The 27780-nt window shown below is 49.6% G+C and overlaps 2 protein-coding genes across 2 annotated transcripts in view; both read left to right on the forward strand.

The window, feature by feature from the left end:
* LOC127680758 (stimulated by retinoic acid gene 6 protein-like) overlaps positions 1-5851 on the forward strand; it is a 32301-nt gene extending 26450 nt beyond the window's left edge. The window contains exons 13-18 of the mRNA XM_052176431.1: positions 183-231; positions 684-801; positions 2073-2192; positions 3327-3490; positions 4479-4625; positions 5164-5851. Of these exons, the coding sequence (XP_052032391.1) occupies positions 183-231; positions 684-801; positions 2073-2192; positions 3327-3490; positions 4479-4625; positions 5164-5312 (747 nt within the window). The 3' untranslated portion in view covers positions 5313-5851. The remainder of the gene's footprint in view (positions 1-182; positions 232-683; positions 802-2072; positions 2193-3326; positions 3491-4478; positions 4626-5163) is intronic.
* Positions 5852-11003: 5152 nt separating this feature from the next.
* Ccdc180 (coiled-coil domain containing 180) overlaps positions 11004-27780 on the forward strand; it is a 59460-nt gene continuing 42683 nt past the window's right edge. Inside the window, 11 exon segments of the mRNA XM_052175783.1 lie at positions 11004-11072; positions 13007-13197; positions 16921-17009; positions 19500-19603; positions 21362-21490; positions 21572-21682; positions 21801-21896; positions 23910-24073; positions 25077-25196; positions 25811-25890; positions 27301-27389. Of these exon segments, the coding sequence (XP_052031743.1) occupies positions 11004-11072; positions 13007-13197; positions 16921-17009; positions 19500-19603; positions 21362-21490; positions 21572-21682; positions 21801-21896; positions 23910-24073; positions 25077-25196; positions 25811-25890; positions 27301-27389 (1242 nt within the window).

Below are 27780 nucleotides of genomic sequence, written 5' to 3' on the forward strand. Positions count from 1 at the left end.
AACAGGAGCACAGAGGAGTCAAACCAGGCCTCCATCCTGAGACCCAGCCATGAGAAGAACCTGCTTCGGTTAATGGGTTACCCTCAGATGCGGGAGGTGGGGGGGGGTTCCTAGGTATAAGGCTTGAGGGGAAGGAGTCTCCCATTCTACTCTGAAACCCCCCTTTTCCTTCTATCTCTCAGGTGGCCATTGCAAGGTACTCTGGCTGGCAAATAGCCTACATCCTCTGGGGTAAGTGCCACCCCATGACCCATGTGACACAGTGTGTGCTTCCTGGGCACCTGCAGAGCCACAGCTGTGAGGAGAAACACAGAGGGCCAGAGAAGCAGTCATAGCTTCTAGCTTTGGGGAGTACGTAGAATAGTAGGGAAACAGCATTTGTCATCTCCCCCTCACCCCCATCTCACTGGCTGCCTTTGCTAAGGGCATCAGGGAGCAGAGGAAGAAACGGTCCTTCATGCCAGCTCAGGACCCGAGGGCTTCCTAGGGGAGTTGACATTTGAACTGCTCTGGCAGAGTGCTGGACAAAGCATGGAGAGGAGAATAAAACTAGGCAGAAGACACAGTACCAGCAGGTGTGCCAAGTGCCTCTGGAGGAAGAGGGCATAAGTCATGTCTGCCTGAGGGGAGGATGGGAGTCGGCCATGTCGGATCCCTAGTGATGCCTTCTACTGCATCTCCAGGATACCTCATCATCCATGTGGTACAGAGCCTCTGTGGGGTGATGCTCATGTACAGCCTGGTGTTGCCCATCGTCCACCACCAAGGCCTGGAGATGCTGCAAGGATTTGGCCTTGGGGTGTAAGTGCTAAATGTCTTCTTACTGATCCTGGGGACCCAGCCCTGGGTCCAAGGTCTTGTTCTGATGCCACAGGGATGGGTCATCACAGCACCTCACGGGGAGGGAGGGAATCTTACCTTTTCAACAGGGTTCCTTTCCCATCATTTTGTGGGTCCTTCACAGTCCTGTACTTGATACTTAAACTCCCACTTCCCATCAAGGAAACAAGTTGCGGGGGTGGGAGGGATGAAGTGAGAGGAGGGACCGGAAGGAAGGGCCGGGATCATGGAGAAGTTACCTGATGTGCTGTTACCCAGGGTAAGATCCCTACCCTTCTAGAGCCTCACTCAGCTCTCTGTGGAGACAGTGAGTGGCTGACTGTGGAGCGCTTGCCGAACCCCTTTCCTGTAAGAGCTCTGGGAGTTTGGTGCAGCCAGGAGACACATGCTAAAAGGCCTGAAGTAGAGGAACAGGCTGGAGTCCAAGCCCCTGTTAGTTAGTTACCACCATAACTGCCACTTATGTCAACTTAGCATGTGTCACTCTCCAGGAAACTCATTGCTCTGCACACATTGATGCCATGTTTGCCTAGAGCCACCTGTGTGCCTGCAGTGCATGCCTGTCTGCTCCCTGGCGGCTTTCCCAGCTAATTCTAGGCTTTCATTCTCAACATGGAAGGATTGTGTGGCTCTGCGTTATACTTATTCTTAGGATGGTCACTCCACTGCCACCCTTGGCAAAAAGGGACATCATGGGCAACCACAGGCTATGATCTGGAGCTGAGAATCATCATGTGGTCTTGGGAGGCACACCTCCCATTTGTGCACCATGGGCTGGGGAGTGGGTGGAGATCTCAGCTCAGAACTTGTTCTTCTACCGTTCTTTTGGTTGGGCTCTCTCTCTCTCTCTCTCTCTCTCTCTCTCTCTCTCTCTCTCTGTGTGTGTGTGTGTGTGTGTATGTGTGTTTGTGTCTGTCTGTCTGTGTCTGTCTTTCTCTGTGTCTGTCTCTATGTCTCCCTCCCTTCCTCCATCCCCCCTCCTTCCTCCTCCCCTCTCTCTGTGTCTGTGTGTCTCTCAGTCTCTCTCTGTGCTTCTGTCTCTCTCCCTCCCTCCCCCTCTCTCTCCCCCTCTCTCTACCCCTCTCTCTGTCTCTCTATCTTTATGTGTCTGTCTGTCTGTCTGTCTCTCTCTCCCCCTCTCTCTCCCCCTTTCTCTCTCTACCCACTGTGTATCAGAAGGTCCTGGAACAGTAGAACAGACACTTCCAGGTTGAACTTGTCCTGTGTTTCAGCCTCACCCTATCCGTAGTCGTGGGCCTTATAAGCCTACAAGTGTGGATTGCTGCCACGTTCTTCCTGCAGCCCAAGCTGGGCACAGGCGACAAGCAGAAGCCCCTGGCTCTCAACAACAGGTGAGGGCAGAGGAGGGAGATGGCTGCTCTGTGGGGTGATGCTCCTGCACCTCCTGTCTAGTGGTGGCCGGGCTCTGGAGTGCTCTGAGTTCTGTGAGGCTAGCTGTGCACAGGGGTGAGATCTGGGGCCACATGATCTGGGATCCAGAATTGCCTTTTCCGGTAGTAGGAGAGCCAGTGAGGTTGTGCAGCCTCAGTAAAGGTGTGAACCTCAGCTTCCCTGTTTGTAGTTATTGTGCATTCTTTCAAGAGGTGTTTTAAAGATGAAACATAAAATATGGACAGAACAGTAATCCTTTGTCATTCATTCATTTATTCATTGAGGAAACCTTAGCATGTACAACAGAGAGATAGATATCCCTACCTACCACCTCTGAGAGCGTTATAGCTTGCTGTAGAGGACTGGCACATGGGTAAAAGCCAAAATCTCCCGAGTGATGTAAAGACGATGAGGAGAGACTGAGGAGGAGGAGCAGAGGCCGGGAGGAGGGGAGAGAGCAGTGGGTGGAAATGAGGAACTAACATGGTTTACAGCTACCACAGCGTGGATGGAAGTCGTAAGACATAAACTACATGTGTTGGGAGATCAGTGAGGACCCCAAATATCCACCATAGAGTGTGACACAGCGTGGAGCACCAAGGGATACAGAGTGACAAGGCCAAACAGTCCTCTGTCAGGGGGGTCTGTGACATTCAGGATGCAGTTTGGTCCTGAGGCCACAGGACCATGTCATCAGGGGGTCCTTTGGGACTTTTCCTCTGGAGGACCAGTGACAGCTCTGGCTGGGGTAGGTCCTTATAGCAATGGCGAGGTGAACCACAGTGTTGTTGCAACCCTTAAGCCAGCTGTAGCCCCATTGTTTTTCTTGACCTTTCAGAATCCAAAGGCCATACAAAGCAAGAAACATTTACCCTGTGATATGCTCAGTGCCCCACCCCAACCCCACAATCAGAGACCACACATCCCTCCAGCACTGTGGACAAACACTCAGCTTCACCTGCCACCAAGCATGAGGTCATAAGCTTAGGAGACAGAGCTGCAGAGTTTAACACCCAGTCTGGATGAAGCCAGAGCTGGCTGTGCTGCCATTTTGCCTGATAGAAGGGTTACCTCTTGTCTGCCTCTGTCTGCAGGAGAGCCTTCCACAACTTCAACTACTTCTTGTTTTTCTACAATGTGCTGCTGGGTCTGGGTGCCTGCCTCTCCAGGCTGCTCATCAGCTGCCTCCTGGGCACATGGCTGATTGCACGCATCGACAGGACCATCATGCAGAGTGGCTATGAGGATGCAGACATGGGTGCGTAGCAGTCCTGCCGGCTATCTCCTTGGGGGAACAGATGGCTATGAGTTCACACCTTCACCTGGGCCTGCAATTGGCTTCTGGCAGAGGTCATAAAGCCAGGCACTTGGTTCTGGCCTGGGGAGATGACTCAGTCATGGAAGGACTTGCTGTGTGAGCCTGAGGACCTGAGATTGATCCCCAGGTCCCCTATGTAAAAAAGCCATGCATGGTATGCTCTGATTGTAATCCCAGTACTAGGGAGGTGGAGACAGGAGGTTCCTTAAGGCTGACTAGACAGCCAGCTCAGCTTAATCAGTGAGTCCCTATGAACACACACAGGAAATATGTATTCTGGTGTGTGGTCAAAGTTTGAAGGTTGTTGAACTCTTCCCGTTCCACAGGCCATTGAGGTATAGGATAGGTGGTTCAGACTTTCCAAATAGATTGGAGACTAGAACACAGCTCCGTCATATTAGTATTGCGGCTTGAACATTTAGTGAAGAAAGTATCTAGTTTAATATAGTCTAAACGCAAAGCTGCCTATCTGTTCCTGAGGAAGAGAAGTTAGTGCTTCCAGTCTCAAGCCTGGTCATACCTTCCCTCTGCTGTTTAAGATCTGCACTGACGCATGCTCTGTCTTCTTGTGGCTGTACTGAGTGATATCTTCTCTCTTCGTTGCTGCTCTCGGCCCCTTCAAGCTTTGAGTTCTCCATGAGTGCACAGAGTAGAACGTTCTCTCCAAGTATCCTTCCAGATCTTTACACTCACTCTGTAGATAGCAGTTAGCCAGCATAGGAGAGGCAGGGGCTGGCAGAGCTATCTCTATGAGTTCAATGCCAGCCTGTTCTACACAGTGAGTTCCAGGCCAGTCAGGGCTATGCAGGGAGACTCTGTCTCAACAATAAAATTTAAATAAAGAAGAACAGCAATTGTATTATAAAAACACCAACTGGGCGGCAATGGGAGGTGCAGCCTGGCTGACCTGCTTTGACCTGGGTTCCAGGCTTCGGTGCATGGGTTGGCATGCTCTTCGTGGACCATTACCACACCAACCCTGTGTTGGTCAGCTTTTGCCACATTCTGATCACAAGCCACAAGGATGGGAAGCTGAAGAAGACTGTGAAATACTGGTACCTGAACCAGACAGCAGGTAATGTCTCCTGTTTGGACCTGCGCTGGGTTCAGAGTGGAAAATGGATTCCCGTGGACTCCCTGGGATCCTCAGAGGCACCAGGTCTCCTTCCTGATCCCTTTGCTCTGCATCCCTTCAGGCCAAGCTGCTCGGGAGCCATAGCCCTCATCATGCAGGCTGCCTGGCTTGTCCTGCAGACTGGCTTACCTACCTCATCTGGAACTGAACCTCAGTTCTGCAGGCTCAGTTATCTGTATCCTATTGTCCTGGGATGCCGTTACACACCTCAGGCTACACAGCAGACTCGATTTCCAAAATGGAGATCAGTTGTGGGATTTTCTCCCCTATTGCTTACAGGAAGTGCTCTGAGTTCCTCCCGCCCTCAAAGGGCTCAGATATACACACTAATATTCCCTACAGGTCTGTAGGAGAGCTCGCATCCTTCTACCTCTCATCCCCCAGGAGTCCTGAATCAATGCCTCTTGTTACAACTTTGCATTGTAGGTAGCTCACCCCACCCCCACCCCCTGATCCCTCTCCTCCAATTCTGTCCTAGGTCCCCGATTCTCAGCCAGAGCCAGAACGAGGTGGTTTCTGCTGCAGACACTGATCAACAATCCCAGGCTCATCACGCTTAGAAAATCAGAATCAGGTCACAGTTCGGGAGAGTTCACACAGATTCTGCTGACCTGCTCAGACTGCTGATGAGGTCACCAACTTCTGCTTCAAGGCCAGGCCATCCCCTCTCACCGGGGCCTTAACGAGCAGCCATCCCCTACAGGACAGGATGACTTGGGCACTCTTCATGCACATGACAGACAGCACTGACCGCTTGTGGGATGGCCATATAGACCAATGGTTTAAGCCTTGAACAACCTCAATCCCTTGAGGGGAAAAACAAGAAAAACAATATAAAAAGGAAAAACAACATAAAAAGCAATGTCTGTTGAGCAAATTTTGCCCATCAGTGACCTCTACTATTTGTGGGAAGGCCGCCATGGGTCACCTGTTAAGAAGCACACAATCGATGCTGGATAAGTGAGACAGCTCTGGCTGAGTGCACTAGATTTCACTTGCAGACGACTCAAGTTTGGTTCCCAGCATCCACACTGGACAGCACAAGTGTCTGTAACTCCAACTCTAAGGGATCTGATCCATTTCTGGCCTCTTCAGGCAGCTGCACAAATGTGGCAGACACATATACACATAAGTAAAAATAATAAAATAATGAATCTTTAAAACAATTTTTTAAAAGAAGTGTGAAGTGAACTTTCTGCCCCATGACCTACTGGGAATGGAATCAGAGATGATCTAGGCCTTCCTCCTAAAGAAGGTCTGAGTCTACCTGCGGGATCACCTACAAAAGCCAGGCAGAGTAGGAAAGGCCTGCAATCCAGGTGGAGGCCACAATACTAATTCTGGGTGAGCAGGAGACCCAAGGCATTTGATGATGGTGTTCATGATGGATACAAATGCTGGAAGAAGAGGAAGCTTATTCAAAAGACACAGGTGTCAGGCTGGAGGTGTGGACATTGTCCTTAGGCAGAGCCCAGGACTACCCGAACTTTCATGCTCACAATGGCCCAGGACAGACACAGTCTGACCATTGAAAGTCTCTCCTGAGCCTGAGCAAGTGCCGTGAGGCCCCAGTCTCTGTGAGTGCCTGCCCCTGGTTGCTGTGTATACTCGGTTCTGCTGGTGCATGCGCCAGGGTTGTCTCTTTCAGCTGAATCTTTACAACAGCTGTTTGACAGTTTGTTTTGAGAAGCTGAGAAATTGAAGAGCCCCCTCCCCACCCCACACGTAACACATGTCACTAACTCTGTGGCCAAATGACTTTGTCTTTCTTGATTCACAGATATCTATATCTGCAAAAGGGACCAGCATCCCAGATCTGTGAATCATCTTGAGAATAAAATTATTCAAAGCACACAGATACATCTAAGCTTGTGCCTGACACTCTACACTCTCAAAAGCAAGAGGTCCAACTTTGGTTGTCTCTATGGTTTGAGTGTAAGCAGTGTCTTCCAAAGACCCAGTTAAGACCTTGGTACCTAAGATGGCACCGTGCAGAGGGGTGGGACCTTTGGAGGTGGTGCCTAGTAGGAGGTCCGTAAGTCACTGGAGGCATGCATTAACAGGGAGCTAATACAGATCTCATGTCACAGAAAGATCCAAGGTGTGTGTGTGTGTATGTGTGTGTGTGTGCAAGTGTGTGCCTTGTGGGTATGGGTGTGTGTGTATGTACATGCCTGTGTATCTATGTCCATATTATTCATCAGGAAAATGCAAAATACCATGATACTATACCACCACATCATGTCTAGGATAATGTCTGGTAACACTACTAAGTGTTGGTGAGGACACAGAACACTATGGTATGCTGTGGTGTGTGTGAACTTTTACCACTTTCAGGACATTTGATAGTATCTTCTAAGATGTACACATTCATACTCTGACACATCACACTCAACGTACAGAAGAATGGTTAGAGCAGGGATTTGGATACATTCCCAAATTGTAGAGAATGCTGGAAACCCTGAGTGTGTGAAGTCCCGAGTAAATGTGTTCTTGACATGGGACCCCACAGCCTCAGACTCAGAGGGATTGTGAAATCTTCTGTGGGGGGTCTGAGTGTAAGAGTTGACAGTCAATGCAGAAAATGTCCACCAGAGCGGTCTCCATCCAGATGTTTATGGCCTAAAGATGGCTCCTCTACAGAGGCTGCTCCTACAGAAATTAACTAAGTCAGCCTCCTGTTTCAGATTCATACCAAGAACTCTGCATCCTTGTTTATCTGCCTGCATGCAACAATCCCACCTCTCTGCTCAACTCCATAGAATAAACAATCCAAGCTTCCGAGGTGCTGTATTTTCTCCACCTGAGAGCCCAGACCACCACACCACATGGCTTGCTTGCTTTCTTTTCTTTCTTTCTTTTTTTTAAATTTCCTCATGTCCCCACTCAGGTCAAGTCCCTGGAGCCAAGCAGCTCCAAATTGAAATGGGAAACCTCCAATGTACATTAAAAATATAAATAAAATGGAATATTTCTAATAATAGAACACCTCCAGAAACAACTATAAGTACATTCATTTCATAGTGAGGAAGTGGGTTTTTTTGTTTTGTTTTTACTTTTAAAACATTTTAAACTTATTCTTTGACAGTTTTGCCCCAGCCTGTGGGGTTTTCAGTGGGGGACCCTAGGAGAGAAGGGCAGAGAAATAGAAAGACAGGAGATGGGAAGAACGAGGCCAAGATAAGCCTTGTTCAAGGCCCCAAACTGTATTTTCTCAGGGAACTTATACAGGCAGGGGAAGAAGTAAGGCAAGTGGGATTTTCCACATAGCCTGGGCATTCAGCCAAGGTGAATCTCTGGCAGCTGTAAGATGTTTTCTTCCTCTGGGAGGGCACAGTACCATCGACCACCCGATTTCTCCAAGGTCTGTAGCTGAGGAGAAGCCAAAACCCAAGTCTATCCCTAAAATGGAATCTAAACATAAAAGTTTGGGCTCCTGGCAAGTTTCATATATGTATGTCATATATCTTGGTCATACATGTATATGGATGTATATGTCTTACTTGCCCACCCCCAATTCCCTCTTCCTTTTTCTCCCAGAGACTCCTCCAACACATCTCCCCCTCCTACCCTCATGTCTGTTCTGTTTGTGTTCTGTTTGCTGTGATAAAACATTCTGATCAAAAGCAACTTAGGAGGGAAAGGGTTTGTTTCCATTTCCATTTCCAGGTCAAAGTCTATCACTGTGGGAAGCCAGGATAGGAACTCAGGCAGGACAGGAACCCAAAGGCAGAAACTAAAGCGGAATCTATGGAGGCATTCATGGAGGCACACGGCTTCCTGGCTTGCTCCTTCTGCCTCGTGCTCAGCCTGCTTTTGTAATCCACCCAGGAGCACCTGCCTAGGGGTGGCACCGCCCACAGTGGGCTGGGAGCATCAATTTGTGCTCTATACCCATAGTCACAGATCAGTCTGATTGAGCAGTCCCTCAGTGGCGGTTTCCTCTTCCAGGAGACTCCAAGTTGTGTCAAGTTGACGGTAAAAACTAATCAGCACAATGTCTTTTATTTTAGAAAATATAATTCCATGAATCCAGTTAGTGCTGATTCCACAGACATGGGTATAGGGCCATCCACTGGACCTCTGGCAACCTGTCAGATTCTACCAGAAACTCTTAAGAAGTGATAAATATTTTCAGCAAAGTGTCAAGATACAAAATTCACATTATACTCAGTCACACTGCTGAGTATACTTAGTAAGTTAAACTTACTAAGAAAGAAATGAGGTGGGTGGGATTACATTCATTGAAAGTCTTTAGAAAAGGTACCTTGGGATGTGAAAGACTTGAACAAATTCTGTAACGAAGATATTAAAACACCAAAGAGAGAAATTGGGGAAGACACTTAGAAAACATGAAGGGATGCCAAAATGCATCTTCTACAATTGAAATGAGCATGTGGCTTTCCCCTTTAAGTCCCTTTATAAAATTTGTAACATTTATTGGTCTACTTAGAGTGAACCATCCTTATGTCTTGATTGTGGTGAATGATCTTTTTGATGTATTCCTGAATTCTGTTTGCAAGTATTTTCTTGAGAACTTTTGGACCTATGTTCATTGGGGAGACTGGTCTGCAATATATATATATATATCTTTTTACTTCTTTGCCTGGTTTTGGAATCAAGATGATACCAGCTTCATAAAATGAAGTTAATGAAGTTCTTTACTCTTCTGTTTGGTGGAATACTGTGATGAGAAGGATTGATGCCAGTTCTTTGAAGGTAAAATCCACCAGGGCTCCATCCTTCCCGGGCTTTAGTTGGGAGATTTTAAATTGCTGCTTGTTCTTCTCACTGCTTGTTATAGACGTGCTACCATGGCCAGCTCCTGGGGAGCTATAACTGCGGGACCGGGACCGGAAGGGAAGGGGGAAGTTTCTGATGTTGGAAGCTCAAGCCAGCAAGTAACCTTTCCTGGATGAGGAAGGGCAGACATGGAAACCCCTACTTCCTCAAACACAGAACAGATCAAAACAAACAAACAAACAAAAACAAGAGTCAAAAAAGAGTCCTGTTTTTAAAAAAACACGTTTTTCATCCCCTTGCTAAGGTCACATTCATGCTTTCTTTCCTTTTCAGCTAAAATAAATCCAGGCTTTATTTTATTTCATCCTGGACCAAAGAATGAGACTAAAAGGGTTTTTTATTCACTGTTTTGTCAAAGAACGAGACTAGTGTTTTCAGTCATCACTCCTCGGGTTTCTGATGCGAGGAAGGAAGAGCACTCACTCTCCGACATCACTGTGGGCCGGCTTGCCAGCAGGTTTGCTCCTGGACCGCTGCCACCTTAGTTCCTCATGCTGTGGTGACTCCCAACCATCAAATTATTTTCATAATCAGAATGAAAACACTTTTGAGTATAGTGGTTTGTCAGAGGGTTCCTACCCACGGGTCTTTGTGGTCTAGTGCATGAACTTCTCATTTTGGCCAGGCAGGTCTTAAGCCTTGAATTCTGAGCCTTCCAACCTACTTTGAACTAGGAAAGATCTGGTCTCTTAAGTGTCTTTCAGATTCTTACAGGCAAGGGCCACCTTGTGCTGCCTGCCGGCACGGGTTGGTTTTAACCAGCCTAACAGAGCCTGGATTCCTTGACAACAACAGTCAAGATCTGCAGAGATCCAAGGACCCAACTTTAAAAAAATGTGGAGAGTTTCACTCCTCTACCTGGGCTTCTGCTGTTGCTGAGAGAGGAAGCCCTGAGAAGGAAGTGTGAGCAGGGACGGCCCCGCCCCCTCGTGTTGCCCCGCCCCTTCGCGTTGCCTAGGAGACCGCAGCGTCTCGATGCAGTTGCTTCTAGGCAAATCTGAACTTCAGGTGCTGGAGCCGCCAGGCTTGGGTCAGGACCTCAAAATCGCTGGGTTTTGGGGGCAGCGGGCGGATTGAGCAGATAGGAAGGTGGGCGTGTCGCAAACTGTAGGCATCTAATTAGCGAGGCCAGAACCAAACTGCTCCTTCCCTTTGCACCATTCCCCTATTTCTCCCGGAGGAGGTGGTGGGGTTCCAGTCCCACCTGACATCTTAGGCAGATTGACCGTCCCTAGAAGAGCCCTTTACAGGAAGTGCTTGTGGGATTTCCACCCTGTGTGCTGAACCATCTCCCTCCCTCCCTCTCTCTCTGTCTCTCTCTCTCTGTCTCTTTCTCTCTCTCCCACCCCTCCACCCCCCACACACCTTATTTTCTCTGAAATCTAAGTTTCCCCTTAACAAGGTGTCCTGTGCGATCTAGTGCTGTCTTGAGGCTGGAGGTCCTATCAAGAGGGTCCCAGCTTCTGAGTGAAAACTAAGGCCAAGTCCCAAGTGGGACTTGGGCCAGCAGCCAAGATGTCGCCAGTGGGGAAGGTGTCCCAAGTACAGGATGGCAAAGTCTACCAGCAGATCTTCCAGGCCCAGGTAGGTGCCCTCCTGGTCTCTGTTCCCTTTCCCTGGGCTCTGCCAAACTTTCCTGGTCCCTTTTAATTCTCTTTGTTCTGAGAGTTTCCCCATCTAAGATCCATTTTATTTATTTATTTATTTATTTATTTATTTATTTATTTATTTATTTATTTATTTTGGTTTTTTCGAGACCCGGTTTCTCTGTATAGCCCTGGCTGTTCTGGAACTCACTCTGTAGACCAGGCTGGCCTCGAACTCAGAAATCTGCCTGCCTCTGCCTCCCAAGTGCTGGGATTACAAGCATGTGGCACCACTGCCCAGTTTATTTTTTTATTGAGAATAGTTTTTTTCATACACTATTATTCTGATCCCCACCTCATCTTCTCCTAGATTTTCCCCCATTAAGACTCAAATTTTTTAAAAAAGTTTTTGACATTACTTTGATTTTTTAAAAAAATAATTGCTATTAGATATATTATAGTGTACACATAGAAGAACGTTGGGACATTTGGTCTTAAAATTAAAAACTTAATTTTGGTAAAAAAATAGTTTTAATAGAAATTATTCAGAATTAGTTTGAATTAATCCTTCTGTGCCTGAGTCTTTTTATAGAGTATAAAAGCAATTCTTATTTTTCTGTTTAAAAAGTGAGTCTTGGCCAGGCATGGGGGCACATGGGAGTCTCAGCACTTGGGAGGCAGAGTCAGGTGTGTATATACATAGAAAGCAAGAAGATCCTGCCTCAAAAAACTGATGGTGATGATGATGGTGGTGGTTCTTTTTCTGTACTAGGGTTTTGAATCTCCCTTTGCTCTTTGGCAGCCTCTCAGAACTCATGGCCATGGTCAGGATTATTCACACATCTCACTGGTACCCAGTGTCTGCCTCCGCAGAGGACTTGTCTCACAGTGTAAAAAGCTTTACTGGCCATGGCTATGGTAAAAATTGTTATCCCTTCCTGAATGGACCTTGCAGACCAAAGAGACCTACAAGCTTCAATCTAGTGTACTGCTTATTGAAGTGGCATTTTTATTCCTCATTTGAGCCATAAATCATCATGTCTGTATAACCTTTAGAAATAATAAACATATAGAGAAACCAGAGAACTCAAATTACTCACACGATTCAGCTCCTTATATATAAGCAAGGTATTATTCTCAACCTTCTGTCATTTGTCCATGTATTTTAAAACTTGAAACAACACTGTAATTTGGGTTGCAATTTTTTATTTTATTTTATTTTTTAGCAAAAAGGTGACTTTGTTAAATGTATCGGAAAGGACAGCAGGTCTAGCAGTATTCAAAGTGCCACCTGCCCCTAGTTTTTAATTTATGCTTTAAAACAAGATTTATATTTATTTAGTGTGTATGAGTGATGTGGCTGAATATGTGTGTGCATGGCTGGTGCGCTGTCGGGCACCAGGGAGTTGTGAGGCACCCAGCAGATGCAGAAGGTGGAGCTCTGGGGCTGTTGTCTCCTCGCCCTGGGGCTGTCATCTCTTCAGCCCTGCAATCTGTGTTTTAGTTGATGTGTTAAGGATACATTATTGGGTAATGGTTTCCTTGTCATAAGAAATTTGTGGTAATCTCTGTCTTTAGTAAGCAACTACCATTCCATCAAAGGATCTTTATACTCAGCCAGTCTTCTCTTGCTGAATGGTTCTGGTTTATTTTATTCTGTCTTTTCGTTTTGTTTTGTTTTTCATTTATTTTCAGTTTCTTATGATTACAAAAATAATTGTGTACACTAAATGATCTTCATTCAAAATTCTTTACACACATGTTCCTTAGAACAGCCCGTGCCTGTTAAGAGATCTTCTGCAGTGGGTGGGCATGGAGTCAGAGTCCAGGGTGCCTTCTGGATGCCAAGTGCCTCCACGTCCTCCTACGATGGGCACAGCTTGGGCACCTGAGACTTTCACTACACCTATGTCTCATCTTTCCTGCACTCAGGTGCAGCTGGTTCAGTCTCTGGCAGCCACCAGGAAGCGGGCTGCAGAGCATTCTGAGATTCCAAAGAATGCCAAGACACCCATGATGAAGAAGGTGCCGTTACCTGAGGGAGAAACCATGACCCCTCGCCAGAGGAAGTGGGTGCGTAGCCTCCCCAACGACTGGGTCACGGAAAACCCAGTTCTCTATAGGTAAGTCTTGCCCCCAAGCCACATTGCAGGTCCTCAGTCTTCAAAGACTCAGGAAGATGTGTGCCCGCCAGGAACGGAGCCTCAAGTACCTTCTCCAAAAAAGGGAGCTAGTCACATCTGCTTGAAAAGATGTTTTTCCTCTCCCTCAGTAGTTTCGATGGGGTGTCTAGGGCCAGTGTCTGGGCAGAAGAGCCCCCACTGTCACAGAACTTGACTTCTCAATGATAGTGAATAGCCACACTCCTTCACCAGTGGGAAGACCACTCAGAGGACTGGGCTGGGAAAACTCCCTAGGGAGGCGCCACCGCTGAGATGGGAGGCTAAGGGAGGAGGGAGGGGATGCAGCTTTTACTCGTTTTTGACACAGTGGGGATGACTGAGGTCGGTGGGTCTAGTTCATGAGCCTTTTAATGCAGTTCCTCATGTGGTGACCCTCAACCATAAAATTATTTTTCACATCTACTTCATATCTACTTCACAACTGTAGTTTTGCTACTACTGTGATGAATCATAATGTAAATATCTGAGTTTTCCGATGGTCTCAGGTAACCCATGTGAGAGGGTCATTTGACCCCCTCCCCAAAGGGGTTGTGACACACAGGTTGAGAACCTAGAGGAAGAAAGGGTTGGAGCAGAGGCTGGGAGTTTGCAAGCCAATCATAGCTTTGAACTTTGGATTGATTTGACTATCTGAAGTCCCCTTGGCAAGTCTATGCAGAAAGGTGGAGAGACTTACAAGAAGCAGTTAGAGGTAGAACTCTGTACTGGATGCATCCTGCCCTTTCTTTTGGAGGGGTGTGGGTGGGAGATTTTTAATTACTGCTTCTATTTCACTAGGAGTTATAGGTATATTTGAAATGTTTATTTCATCTTGATTTAACTTTGGTAGGTTGTCTACATCAAGAAATTCATCTATTTCAAAACTCTTAGGTATCTCCATTTGGTGGTATGCAGATTTTAAAAGCAGCCCTATGGCTTTCCTTGGTGACTTTTGTAATGTCCCCCTTCCTCTCTGATTTACTTAACTTCCCCAGCAAGTCCTCAACCATCAACCCCAGGGCCGCTCACCTTATTGAAAAGGGAACCTGCCTCATTCCTGCTGCCCTCCTGCCTTTAATCCCGAAAGAGCCTCTACCTTAGCAGTAGCCCCTAAGCTGTGTCCACCCCAGCTGCTTTTGCTGAGGTCTCCCGGGCACTCCTGTCAACTGGCTCTGTCCCCAACTGTTCCTGCCTCTCTCTATGAGTCAGAGCTCTTGTGCCTTCTTGGGCCATTGGGAGGTTCCTCCAGGGTTAGCAGAGGCCACACTAGGACGGCTGACAGAACTACAGTGTCCATCTTCCTAGGGGCCCTTGAGCAAGTGCTTGAGAATTCCATGCAGAATAGTAAAAGGACAGTAAATCTATATGCTCATTCCCCTCAGGTTGGGGAGACCAATCCACAGCACGTATGGGTTGGTCTGGGGGTGGTGTGTGTGTGGGGGGAGTTAGATTCTCACTATACATACCAATCCTGGTGACAGTGGACCTCATCGTCCTGTGGGTTCCCTATGGAGCTGCTTTGGGTCCTAGACATTTGAACTATCAAGGTCTGACAAAGTTTCCCCATCAGCTGCAGTCCATACCTGTTGTCTTCTCCTACCCGTGGGACAGCACGACTCATAAGAGAATAGATGACAGATACCACCTGCCTAGGGCCTCCAGAAACTGTAGGGCACTCTGGTGACAGCACCTGCGCTGCCACAGTACCAAGTATTGGGCGTAGACCTGGGGGATTGACAGAATTCACAGACTCGGGTCATTCAGTAAGGAGAATGGCAAAGCTTTCCTGAGGGACCAGCAATATATACTACAGGCCAGGAAGAACATCAGGAAAAAACAATCATAGCCATAGTTCAGGTACCTGGGAAGCCCCTACCACACCGGGAGGGAAAACAGGAATCAAAATAAGCCGCAGGATGTTCCTCCGCAGGATGTTCCTCCGCAGGCGTTTCCTGTGCAAAGAGCTCAGCTGGGGGCCTTGAGCTGAGCTCACGGATGCCAACCCGCTGGCTTCTCTGATGCTTGCCTCATAGATGGGGCATTTGTAGACTTTATCCCAGAGTTGATGCCACAGTCTTTCCTCCCAGGACTTTCTGTGAGTTGGTTTACTGAGAGATCTCAGTCCACTCTAGCTAGATCCAAACTCGATGGGCCTTGACATCATGGAGTGGCTCTGAGCGTCCAGCTCTGCTTGAGACAATGGCTCCTTTCCATCCCTTTTACAGAAAATGGACTTACTGCAGCTGCCTCATAGGAAAATGTCTTGGTTACAGTTTAGAGGGTTAGAGTCCATGGTGGAGATTATGGCAACAGAATCTGAGGGCTTACATCAGAACCATTCGCATAAGGCAGAGAGAGGGAAGGGGAGGAGGAGAGGAGGGGGAGGGGAGGGGAGAGCTAATTGGGAATGGCACGGGCCTTTGAAACTTTAGCACTTTCCCCTTAGTGATACACTAACCAACAAGGTCACACCTCTTTTTTTTTAAAGATATTTATTTATTTATCATATGTAAGTACACTGTAGCTGTCTTCAGACACCAGAAGAGGACGTCAGATCTCTTTATGGATGGTTGTGAGCCACCATGTGGGTGCTGGGATTTGAACTCATGACCTTTGGAAGAGCAGTCGGTGCTCTTACCCGCTGAGCCATCTCTCCAGCCCCAAGGTCACACCTCTTAATACTTCTTAGTTAAGGTTTTACTTTTGTGAAGAGATACCATGACCAAGGCAACCCTTATAAAAGAAAGCATTTAACTGGGGACTCAATTACAGTTTCAGAGTGTTAGTCCATCGTCCTCATGGCAGGAAGCATGGCAGTGTGCAAGCAGACATGGTGCAGGAGAAGGAGCTGAGAGTTCTCCATCTTGATTGGCACACAGGAGGAAGTGACAGAGACACACTGGCCGGGCTTGAGCATCTGAGACTCAAAGCCCACCCTACAATGACACACTTCCTCCAACAAGGCCACACCTACTCCAACAAGGCTATACCTACAAGGCCACACCTCCTAGAAGTACCACTTCCCATGGACCAAGAATTCAAACACATGAGTCTATGAAGGGGCTATACCTATTCCAACCTCCACACCTTCCCAAAAGTAAACCAAACATTCACATATACAAGTCTATGGTGGCCATTCTTATTCAGACTACCAGAGACATCTGCCAAGGGCCAAAGAAGGGAACATGCTGAGAGCTTTGTTCTTTGTTGGGCTGTTTACCCATCATGATACTTGGTTTCCATTTGGAAATGGTTCCAGCCCCGACCCATATCTGCCAGCCAAGGAATTTACAGCTTATATCTGGGGCAGGGAACCAACTCTGTCCAGGAACCCTCAGAGACTAAGGTTAGAGACATAGCAACATTGGTTGGCATCACCTCCAAGGCCATCTGGAGTAGGAGGCGGGCCTGAGCAGCGGCCAATGCCTGTGGTGTCCTGGGTGGGTGTGGGGGCAGGCCTCACTCTTCTGTTTTCTGGGTTTTGTTTGTTTGTTTGTTTTTTGTTTTTTGTTTTTTTGAGAGAGGGTTTCTCTGTGTACTCCTGCCTGTCCTGGAACTCACTCTGTAGACCAGGCTGGCCTCAAACTCAGAAATCCGCCTGCCTCTGCCTCCCAAATTCTGGGATTGAAGGCGTGCGCCACCACCGCCCGGCTAGGCCTCACTCTTCTCTACTTGTTTCCTCAGGGAAAATGAAGAAGCCAGGAAGGAGAGGGAGCGTCTGACGGAGGACATGATTGCTTCCCAAGAGGTGCAGGGCCTCTTGGACAACATAGGTGAGTCTCTCGCCCTTCAGTTCCAAGGGCGGGCCTGCCCCAGGCAGGAGAGTCTCCAGATGGCAGTGTCTGCTATGGCTCCTCCTCAGAGGCGCTTGACACCCGCACTGGGGTGCATTTCCCATTGGATGCCTTTTGATTGTAACCCCAGGAGGGACAGACAGCCAGTGGTTACTGCACAGTGGGTAATTCCAAGGCAGGAAGGATGGACAGACAGACAGACAGACAGACAAACGGAGCTCACTATCTTGTTTGATTTGGCCCTGGCATGTCTCAAGCCATGGTTCCTCCTCCCCGAATGTCCCAGTTTCACATGATCCCCGTGTGGGCGCCCTTGCCCGTGCTCATATGGTTAAAAAGTGACTCAGTATAGAAAGACAGAAGGCACAGACTGCCGGAGTCTCAGCAGGAGTGCCGTTCTCTTGCTGAGAGCCCCAGGGTGGCAGCCATCTTCCAGCTCCTAGATAGACACAGGACAAAGCAGAGCAGAGGACGGGGAGGGGCGCAGGCTCAGGGCTGAGGGTTCAGCTTCACACCTGCTCTGCAACCCCACACCCCACACGCCACAGCCACCCGTGACTTAGTTCTTTAACACCAAATCAGAGTGCCAAGGCCTGGCTCTGCTTCTGCCCTTGGGGTATTCCAGCAGCACTGAGCCAGTCAGGAAGGAAAGGAATGAAGTTTGTCCAGGCGGGGCGGGTTAGCAGGATCTTGATCTGGCTGTGAGTAGGGGGATGGGTGGGGGGTGGGGGTGTTCTTTGAGATGTGTTTTAGTCTCAGTTAGACAGTATTCAGTGAAACAGCTCTCTTTTATTCGGGGTGAACAGAGCTATAGAAACCTTAGGGAGTGGGGTGGGGTGGGGGGTGAGTGAACCTTATTGGCTGGGGCTGAGGTGCCGAGAATACTTCATTTACATGAAGAAGAATTCCAGTGCTTACACCTTGAATTTGGCCATGAGGCTAGGTAACTACCTCAAAGGTGGTGGAGGTGGGTGGGTCTTCGGGCTAGGTACCCCGGGGGCTCGCAGGTCTAGAACAGGGAGGTATGGATCCTCACTCCTGCCGGTCTCAAGATGAGATTTTCGGGGTTTGGACACATCTCTACCTCACGGTTGCTCCAGGTCCGTCCATCTGTCTGTGTCTCCCACCCCACCCCCTCCCACTATTGCACTTGCTCCATATCAGAGTGTGCACCTTACAGAAGGCTTGTGACAGCACCAGTCTCCTGAGTTGATTCTTGGACGCAATAGGCTTAGGCTGCCAATACCCATGTGATAAGCAGACAGTATCGACTAATATTGCACAAATAGTCTCTCTCTGGTTCACGTATTTCTTGCTTGCCTTTTTTTTTTTTTTTGGACTGTCCTGGAACTCCCTATGTAGACCAGGCTGACCTCGAACTTGCAGAGATCACTTGCCTCTGCCAACCCCAATACTGAGATTCAAAGTACTCATCACTAGTCCTGGCTTTTATCTGTACTATATGGCTTTTAAATATGGTAATATTTCAACTTCACAGTGGCACAAGAGTATGCTCATAAACTATTACTACCCTTCCCACAATCAGTACAGATCCTTGCTCAGATAGTCGACATTTTGACACATAACAGACTTTGTGTTGTATAGTTTTTGCTCAGTTGTAGACAAATCTAAGTACTCTGGGTGCATTTAAGACGCTGGACTAAGCTTTGACGCTCAGTAGATTGGGTGTAATTGAATATATTCTCAGCTTATAGTACTTTCTATTTATACTGATTTCATCAGATCGGGACTCCTTGGAATTAAAAAAAAGGCACCTGTATGTGTATTTGAATCTCTAAACATTTTTTTTTGTTAATGAATTTTTACTAAGTAGCCTAGGCTGGCCTCAAGCGCCAGCTGTTTTTGCATTTGCCGTCTTAGTGCCAGGATGACTGGTGTGTGCCATCCACGCTTGGCTGAAATCATTTTGAGGAACAGCATAGACACTCTATATACACGCTCTATATACACCTATTGGGAATTTTGCCCCAGTAGTTAGTTGTCTGTTTACTCAGCCGTGGTACAGCGGTTGAACCCAGGACTGTGAGCAGGCAAGAACTAAGCTATCGTGCCTCAGTCCCTTGCCTGTGAGTCAGAACCCAGGTCCTCATAGCACTTGCTCACGTGGATTCATTTGCATCTTTTCTCATAATTCTCAAGTTTCTACCCCTGCTGGCCTGGCTTCAGGGTCTGCCTCTGAAGAATTCAGGCCTCAGTGAAGATGCTCTCTGCCATGCTGAGCTTTCTGGGAGCACTCTGCTCATCAGCTCTCTCTCTCTGGGAGCACTCTGCTCATCAGTTCTCTCTGGGAGCACTCTGCTCATCAGGTGTCTCTGGGAGCACTCTGCTCATCAGCTCTCTCTCTCTGGGAGCACTCTGCTCATCAGCTCTCTCTCTCTGGGAGCACTCTGCTCATCAGCTCTCTCTCTGGGAGCACTCTGCTCATCAGCTCTGTCGTTTGTCCCGCAGTTCCTGAGAGGGTGAGCGACCTCCAAGAGCAAGAAGAATACAAGAAGAGGAAGTATGTGCGTGCACTGGCGTGCTTTCAGGAGGAGCTGGAGCAGATTGGGGTGGTGAGGCCCTGCCCCCTCCGCTCAGTTCTTGTAGCATCCCTTGGGTGGGGAGCCGTGCTTTCACTGCTCCCAGCTTCTGTCCTCCTCCTCCTGTGTCCTCCGTGTCTCACCAAAACACACACAGATGGAATCACAGGGGGCACGTTCAAGGGCTTGTTAGAGGAATGGCATAAGGGTTTCTTATGGCATAGGCTTCCATAATTCTCAGACAATCCCTATAAATTAAAGGCTGCTGCCTCATCTTGTGAGAGGCCCAGAGTCTTGCCAGGATAAGTTTGAAAGGGTTCAAGTCAGAATCTCATTTGGGTCTGTCCCCGACTCACTGCCAGTCCTGCCGATGGAGGGGCAGAGGTATCTAAGGACCACGTGTTCCGGTGCCTGAGACCGGGGAGGACATTTCTCATTCAGACCACCACAGACTCTTCCACACTTCTCCACCCTTCTCTTGCCCACTGTCGAGTCCCAAGTGTTTGCTGTGCATCCAAGGCACTAAGAGCAGACTCCAGCCTGCCTTCCTCATGTCCCACCTTGACACCAACCCCACCGCCACTGGTCCTCGCTTCCAACAGCCTTGGCTTCTGGGTCCACAGCAAACTGGGCTCTCATCTACTCCTTTAGTTGCAGTTTGTTGAACACCAGTCATGGGCTATGACTGAAACGACATGAACCGTATGCTCCTCTGTACAGTTGGGGAGAAGGTTTTTACTGTAGGTGTGAGGGAGAGCGCAGCCAGAGGCATCTGAAGGTGAGAGGAGAGGTAGGGGAGAGAGAGGAGGAGAGAGGACCAAGAGCCAACAACAGGAGCCAAGAGAACCAAGAAAAGCGGACCAGGAGGGCATGTGGTCAAAACTGCAGTTATATAAGAAAGAGAAGGGAAGGGGACAGGAGGGGGAAGGGGAGGGGGAGGAGAGGGAGGGGAGAGGAGAGAGAAGGAAGGTGGAAGGGGAGGGGAGGGCGAGGGAGGAGGGAGGGGGAGAGAGGGGAAGGGGAGGGGGGGAGGGAGGGGAGAGGAGAGAGAAGGAAGGTGGAAGGGGAGGGGAGGGCAAGGGAGGAGGGAGGGGGAGAGAGGGGAGGGGGAGGGGAGAGGAGAGAGAAGGAAGGGGGAAAGGAAAGGGGAGGAGGAGGGAAAGGAGGGGAGGGGGAGGGGAAGGGAGGGGGAAGGGAAGGAAAGAGAGGAGGAAAGGAAGGAAAGAGAGGAGGAAGGGAAGGGAAAGGAGGGGGAGGGGAAGGAAAGAGAGGGGGAGGGGACAGGAAAGGAGGGGGAGGGGAAGGGAGGGGGAGAGAGGAGAGGGGAAGAAGAGAGGAGGGGAGAAGAGGAAAGAGGAGGGGAGGGAAGGAGAGGGGAGGGGAGGGGAGGGGAGGGAAGTTTAGGATCGGGGTGTGGTAAGAACTGTTGGAGGAACCATAGGTGCTGAATGAGTCTCAAAGCCAAGCAGACATTTTGGTACTTAGGTAGACGCCTCAGCCGTCTGTCCTGAGTTTCTTTGGGACCTGTCAGGCTAGACTCAATGGCGGCTCTTCCTTCAGCTGCAGAGGGGAGACTCAAGTAGGAACAGGCGTCACCTGGGCACTGTGCCTGCTATGCTGCAAGGTGTTCTGGTCTTCTCTGGGTGTGAGTTTGTCATCAGTTCTCAGCTCCGGGTTTAGAGAATGATCTTTCTTGAGACAGGATGGGACCTGGCACCTCCCTGACTAGGGAGGGCTGCCTCCTATCTGGGGTGCTGCTGCCCTAACCCTCAACCTCCTGGCCTGTCACAGGCGATGGAACCGCTCATCCTGCAGAAAGGGGATCTTCTTTTGAAAAAGATTTCGAAGTCTGACGAGGATGTTGACAAGCTGTTCAAGAAAGTCGAAGTGGAACCAGACCTCGAGAGCTACACTATTGAAGTAGGGATTCCCTGGTGACCACACCTGCTCCCCGCCCCACCTCTCCAGGAACTCCTGGCCTGATCCAGTTCCCCTTTGCAGACCCTGTTGGAACTGTGGGAAAAGGTGGCTGAAAGATTCATGCAGCAGAAGCAGGAGATTAAGGAGTTGGATGAAGAGCTGTTGGCACTGGAGGTCTCTCGAGCTGACAAGGCAAGATGGCCGCAAATGATCTCCACGGTGGCTTTGTCTAGGAGGCTTTGTGGGCACCCTCCTTTGTCCTGCTGGTGGTCTAGGAACTGAGAGTGACACACAGCCTTCTCCTCTCCAGCTAAAGGAAGTGCTGAAGAGATACGTCGGCATCATAGAGAAGACCTCCTATATCCTGCAGCCCGATGTATACAGGTTGATAGATAAAGAGGCCATGGTGAGTGGTGTTCTGTGGTGGGGGGAGCGCGATCCAGGGTATTCTGGTGCCTCAGGAATGCAGGGCATCACATCTGTGATGTACCTTAGTAACTCAGGCAGGCTTTTTGGTTGGGAACCAAACCTTTATAACTGCTTGTTTTCAATAGCAGTCATCGTGGACTGCGTTTATGAATGCCTGCTGTCTATAGCTGCATGCCCAGTAGTTTAATCACACGCAGTAGCCATGTCCCAGCTTCTATGTGTGTGCTGCTATGGGCGCTACACTCTGAGGTTGTCGCCTTAGGGCTTTCGCTGTCCCTCCTACGCTTGCTTGGCAGTCCCAGACTACTCTGGTTTTCTCTTGTTTCCTGACTCTCCTACTGGCCAGGGGTGTCTGTGGCTGTACCACACCTAACTGTTGGATCTCTCCTCCCGTTCTCCCCACACTGCTGTCTGTGCGTGGGGAGGGAGGAAGAATTTCAAGGTTGTTCATGATGTCTCCAGAAGAAAGCCTGGCTCTTCTGCTATGTGAGAGGGCGCTTGCTTGGGCTGTTCACAGGTGCATTGTGGTATTGTGCAGAGCCGAGCATGCCCTAGGTCTTCACCTGGGGACAGCAGTGCTCTCTGACAGGATGTGGCTAGAGGATGACAACAGAGGTCTTGACAGCAACAACTGTCCTCATGTTAAAAGTTTATTCTTGAGAGGTTATTTTTAAAGTTATGTGTATATGTACATGTCTCTCTGTGTGTATATACCACATGTATGTAAATGCTTGTAGAGGCCAAAACAGGACACAGGATTTCCCAAAGCTGGAGTTAGAGGCAGTTGTGAGCCATCCAGTATGGGTGCTGGGAACAAACTTGAGTCCCACGGAGGAGCCACAGGCACTTTTAAGCACTGAGCCATCTCTCCGGCCCCTAAAGTTTAATTTTTAAATTAGCATACAAAATATATTTCGTTGTGGCATTTCCCGAACATGATTTGTTTTGTGGCTCCCCCGCTACCCGTCCCCTTCCCAGCAGCCTCCTGCTTTCTTGTCACTTGTTGTTACCCCTCCCCTTCCCTGACACCCCCTTTTCTCTCCTCATCCTCTCCTCTGCAATTTCATAATTTATACCTATGCTCACACTCACACGTGTACATTAGCCACAAATTAACATCAGCAGGGCCACATAGGACAGAGAAGATGCAGTCCCTGTCCCTCAGAAGTTTGTGTGTCCCTGGAGGCCCTCTAGTCTGGATTGTGAGCCAGTGCTCATCTCCTCACTGATGCCAGCCGGCACATGCTACCCATGTTGTGTGCATTAATCTCATCCTATTCCAAAACTGCTCTGCTGCGGCCCTGTCCTCAAAGCACAGCTATGGACCTGCAAGGTGAAGAAATACCTGCTTAGGCCCCAGCGGCACAGGGCTTGCCTCGGGCCCTGCTGGAGAGCCGCGCTGAGATTCCTTCCCGTATACCTACCTGCCTGTGTCTTCACCTCCCTAGAGGACTTGGGAAGTGGACGGCATCAAGGGCTTTTCATGTGGTGTAGCGTGGCGTGGTGTGGTGTGGCGTGAGCGAGGAAGGGAAAGCTGCTCTCGTATTAGTGGCAGTGCTAATAAAGGGCAGAAGTATGGTGTGTGATGGGGGCCGTCCTGCCCTGTGCCAGGGCATGCAGTTGAGCCATCCCGGGAGGACCAGACTTGGATCTGGATCTGACACATCCCTAGGTCTGGATCTCAAAGCTATCGTGTGTGACAGGGGCCCGACGGCAGGGCTCTCAGCCTTCAGAACAAATTTATATATAAGGGTAGCAAACGGTCACTGGAGTGCTACCCACTCTCGTGTTTTAAGCAGTGACCCGGGGCAGCTACATATCTGAGCCTCCCAGGAAAAGCCCTGAAGAAGTGGTCCTCGGCCCACAGCCAACCACAGTCTCACTTAGCCCTGGCCTGCCCCTCTCCTGACTTCTCCCCTGGTCCCGCTTATTGAGCCTTACTCTGGCCAGAGAACTGCCCAGTTTAAAGCCCTGCCTACCCCGACCACAGGCCATGAACCAGGCTCTCCTGGGCAACCGGAGGGCCATCGCCCAGCTCCTAGTCAACCTGACTGAGGCCACCCTACAGCAGGAGCTTGACAACCGCCACCGCTGGCAGGGGCTGGTGGACACCTGGAAGGCTCTCAAGAAGGAGGCCCTGTTGCAGAGCTTCAGGTCGGTGTGGGCCCCCCCCCATTGCCCCCTCCCACCTACAGCTCTCTCCTGGCCCCCAGACTGCTTTTTCCTGCCCTCTTCTTCATCATTTGCAAATGCTACTGTTTTCTGTGTCCTATATTTAAAGTTAGATTAAAGCATCAAAAAGAAACTGAGTCACCAGAAGGAGGGGTACAGCTAGGACTGGAGCATTTCAGACCCACAGAGCCCACACCATTTTAGATCCCCCCCACAACAAGCGTTATTTCACAACTATTCTCTGGGCTCACTACAAATTATCAGAGAGTGTTCGTGCCGTTATCTGTATAATGTCTATGCTTTTGTATTGGTTATAACCCTTGGCCTGGAAGGACAGACATCTCTCAGGTGGATACCTCCCACCTTTCAGCAGCACATTTCCTCTGTAGGAGGAGAGGACCCATCTCTGCACTGAGTGCTGAGGTTCAGCCTTGCCCTATCGTGTGACCTTGATGAAGTCCCCAAGTATTCCAAGCCTGCCTCCTCCACACAGCAGGCACCACCCTATTCCCCTACTGGCCCTGGGTTCTCTGCAGTGACTCAGTGAGATGCTATAAAGAGAGCTTGTCTGGGTCCAGGATTGGGACTGTTACAAAGGTCAAAGGTCAAACCACAGCTGAGTTTTCCTGGGCACTCCCCATGATGCAGGGCAAGGGTTCAGGGCTTTGTCTGTCTTTCTGAGTCCTTACACGTTCCTAATGAGGACGGTGCTGCCATTAGCTCTATGTTATAGTCTGAGGCCCAGTGTGGAAGTGGGACTTGTTCAGGGTCAGGACTCCATGGCATCTGAAGCTTTGTGCTGAGAGATGGTTTGCAGTTCTTCCTGCCCATCTTGCTCCCTTCACCTCCCTTCTATCCTCAGTGACCCGGATGGAGGCCCAGGTGGGACCACTACAGTCTAGGGTGGGAGGTCGGGGTTATAGGGTTCTGAGCATTCCTGCCGGAACCTCCTGCCTACTTCTCCCCTCTGTGTCTGGCTGCCCAGTGAGTTCATGGCCAGTGAGGACATCCAGGAGCCCCCAGAGGTGAAGAAGGAGCTAGAAGCAATGCAGAAGAACCAGGAGGCCCTTCAAAGAGTGAGGCTCGATCACATCTGCACCATCTGGTACGGTCTACAGGAAGGAGGACCACTGGGACCAGCACCTTTGGGGATCTTGTAGGGAGACCATGTGGCCTAGATCTTCCCCCTGAAACCCTTCTGCACCAGGGGTTATCTCCTGGTGCTAGAGGGTTGGGCTGACCACCCCAGCCCCATGGCAAGAAAGGTCATAGGTCACTTGCTGTGGAAAGAAGCAGAAGCTTAGATTGATTCTGCCAAAGAGCTCACCAGGACATAGTGGCCAGGGCTGAGGGAGCAGAGAGGAGGGAGGAGGGAGGACAAGAGGTGAAGGAGGAAGGAGAAGGGAAGACAAGAGGCGAAGGAGGAAGGAGGAGGGAGGAGGGAAGACACAGGAGGTCTGCTGCATCCTGAGGCGCTTTAGAAGCCGGTAGGATGACACAACACTGGGATGCTGCTGTCACAGAGGAGGCTCCATTGAGAGTCTTTCAGCTAGCAACATTGTAAATAATAAAAGGCCTTTCTGTGAGGCTGGTTTGGGGTAGCAGGGGACCCCAACAGATTCTTTAGCTTCTTCAGTATGTTACTGACTTCAGTATGTTAAATATGCTAACCATTTTGACAAATTTCAGATGAGTACCTGTCATCTCTTCTTTCCCCAGTGACCTCCTCCCGCCTAACTATAACAAAACCCAGCTGTCTGAGTGGTATGACTCTCTCACCTCCCTCAACAAGCAGCTCGGTGAGCAATGTCTGTGTGGGGTTTTCAGAACTTTCTAGACCAAGTAGTAGCTTGTTATAGTCAGTCCTCCAGCCATGTGTCTGAGGAGCTGAGGTCCCTCTACCCTGGGCCTTGAGGATGTGTGAACCCCGAAGATCTCCTCTGCTCACTGCCCAGTTCACGGCCATGCTAGCCTCAAATTCTGACCCCTCACATCTGACCCCTGACCCCTGACCCAAGCCTGGGGGTAAAGACATAGAGTCTCTGCTCAACTCTCAAGATGTCACAAGGGCCATGTCCCGAGAGTCTTGTAGCTGGAGGTACAAGTTTAAGGCCCAGCCCTGCTTTGTCCTGATGCGTACCCTTGGGAAAGCCATGTCCTATCATGGCCTCCGTGTCTTCCCCCGTAGAGCAGAGATGTGAACAGGACTAACTGTGGCCCTACCTTGTGGATTAATGACTATTCATAGTTCAGTTCCTAGCTCACAGCCAGAAGGCTCAACCGTAAGTGGTAACTATTTAGACTATCCCGCATCAAGACTGTCAGGTCACGGCCACAGCCCAGCCGCCTGGTTTGGAAATAGGGTACAGGGCCTGGCCACGCTAGTTTGCTTTCTTGCACTCTCGGGCTGCTTGCTCACTGTAGCAGAGACCGTGTGACCACAAGGCTAGAAATAGTGAGTCTGTCTGTCACTTTGTGGACAGAGGGTGCCAAGCCACACTTTTGAGGATCGTTTTTCCATCTTTGAGGCTCACCACAACCCAATGACGTCAGTCAGAGGCTGCCAGTGAGGTCAGTCAGTGGCCGTGCGTTACTGTGACACAATGCTTGATGTGCAGCTGAAGAGAGGGAGCAAAGCTCTGTTCTGGCTCATGGTTTTAGAGGATGTCCAAGACATAGCTGCAAGCAAGATGGTGGGAGCCTGTGGTAGAGATTCCGCATGTTACAGTGGACCTGGAGGCAGAGAGGGTACTTGAACCATGGTCAGAGCTGTGACCTCTAAAGATCCACCCCCTAAAAAAGCCAGCTAGGCTTTGCCTCCAAAGGCTTCAAAGCCGCTCCGATAGTGCCACCTAGCCCTAGCCGGCAAACGCGTGCTCAGAACCGGAGCTCATGGTGTTCATTTCAGATTAAAGACTCTCACATGCACCGTTGCCATTGTGTCGCAGAAGACCCCTTCTGCTAGAGACGAACTCCTCATATGAGGCCATCCTCTTGGGGTGCTATGAACTCTCTGAGGAGGGAGATACCAGCCCCTGACCTGAATAGAGGGCTCTGATCAATCTGAGCCGAACAACCTTCGCTGTGGAGGCTCTTTGCTGAGCAGAGCCGATTCCCTTTGCGACAGGAACACCTCTCCTTCTCGTGTTTCTCTTCCTCTTGGGAGAATGCCTGACTTATTTGATCCATTTTGTGTTCTGTCCCTGAAGACACCTACCACATGGACTGCATGTCGCTGGTTCGCTTCCTGTATGAGAAGATTTGGCAGCAGTGCCTGTCCCGTGTGCAGGAATGCAAGGTATGTTTTCTGCTCTGGAGGCCCCGGAAGAGGAGCTGCGCACTGGGACCTGCTCTGCCTCCTCCATCCCCTTCAGTCTCAATCTAGACTTTTCTTCCTTCCTGTCAGTCACCAGTACTCACTGGCCACTGGGCATTCTGGTTCCCTCGACCTCACTGACCCTGCAGTCTTCGGGGCTTAGTCCAGCATCAAAGCCCCCTGTGAAACGGAGATGGGTATTCATAAGCCATCTCTGTCGTTAACTCCTTGACTGTATCCCTCACAGCACTGGACCTTGCCAGAGATGGAGGCCTTATTCTAAGGGGACACCACAAGGCCCTTTTCATAGATAGTGCTGATACCTGGCTCCAGTCCTACCATTGTCTCTGGCCTGCCTGCCTCTGGGCAGGGT

The sequence above is a fragment of the Apodemus sylvaticus genome, chromosome 3 (assembly GCF_947179515.1).
Source record: "Apodemus sylvaticus chromosome 3, mApoSyl1.1, whole genome shotgun sequence".
Lineage (NCBI taxonomy): Eukaryota > Metazoa > Chordata > Mammalia > Rodentia > Muridae > Apodemus > Apodemus sylvaticus.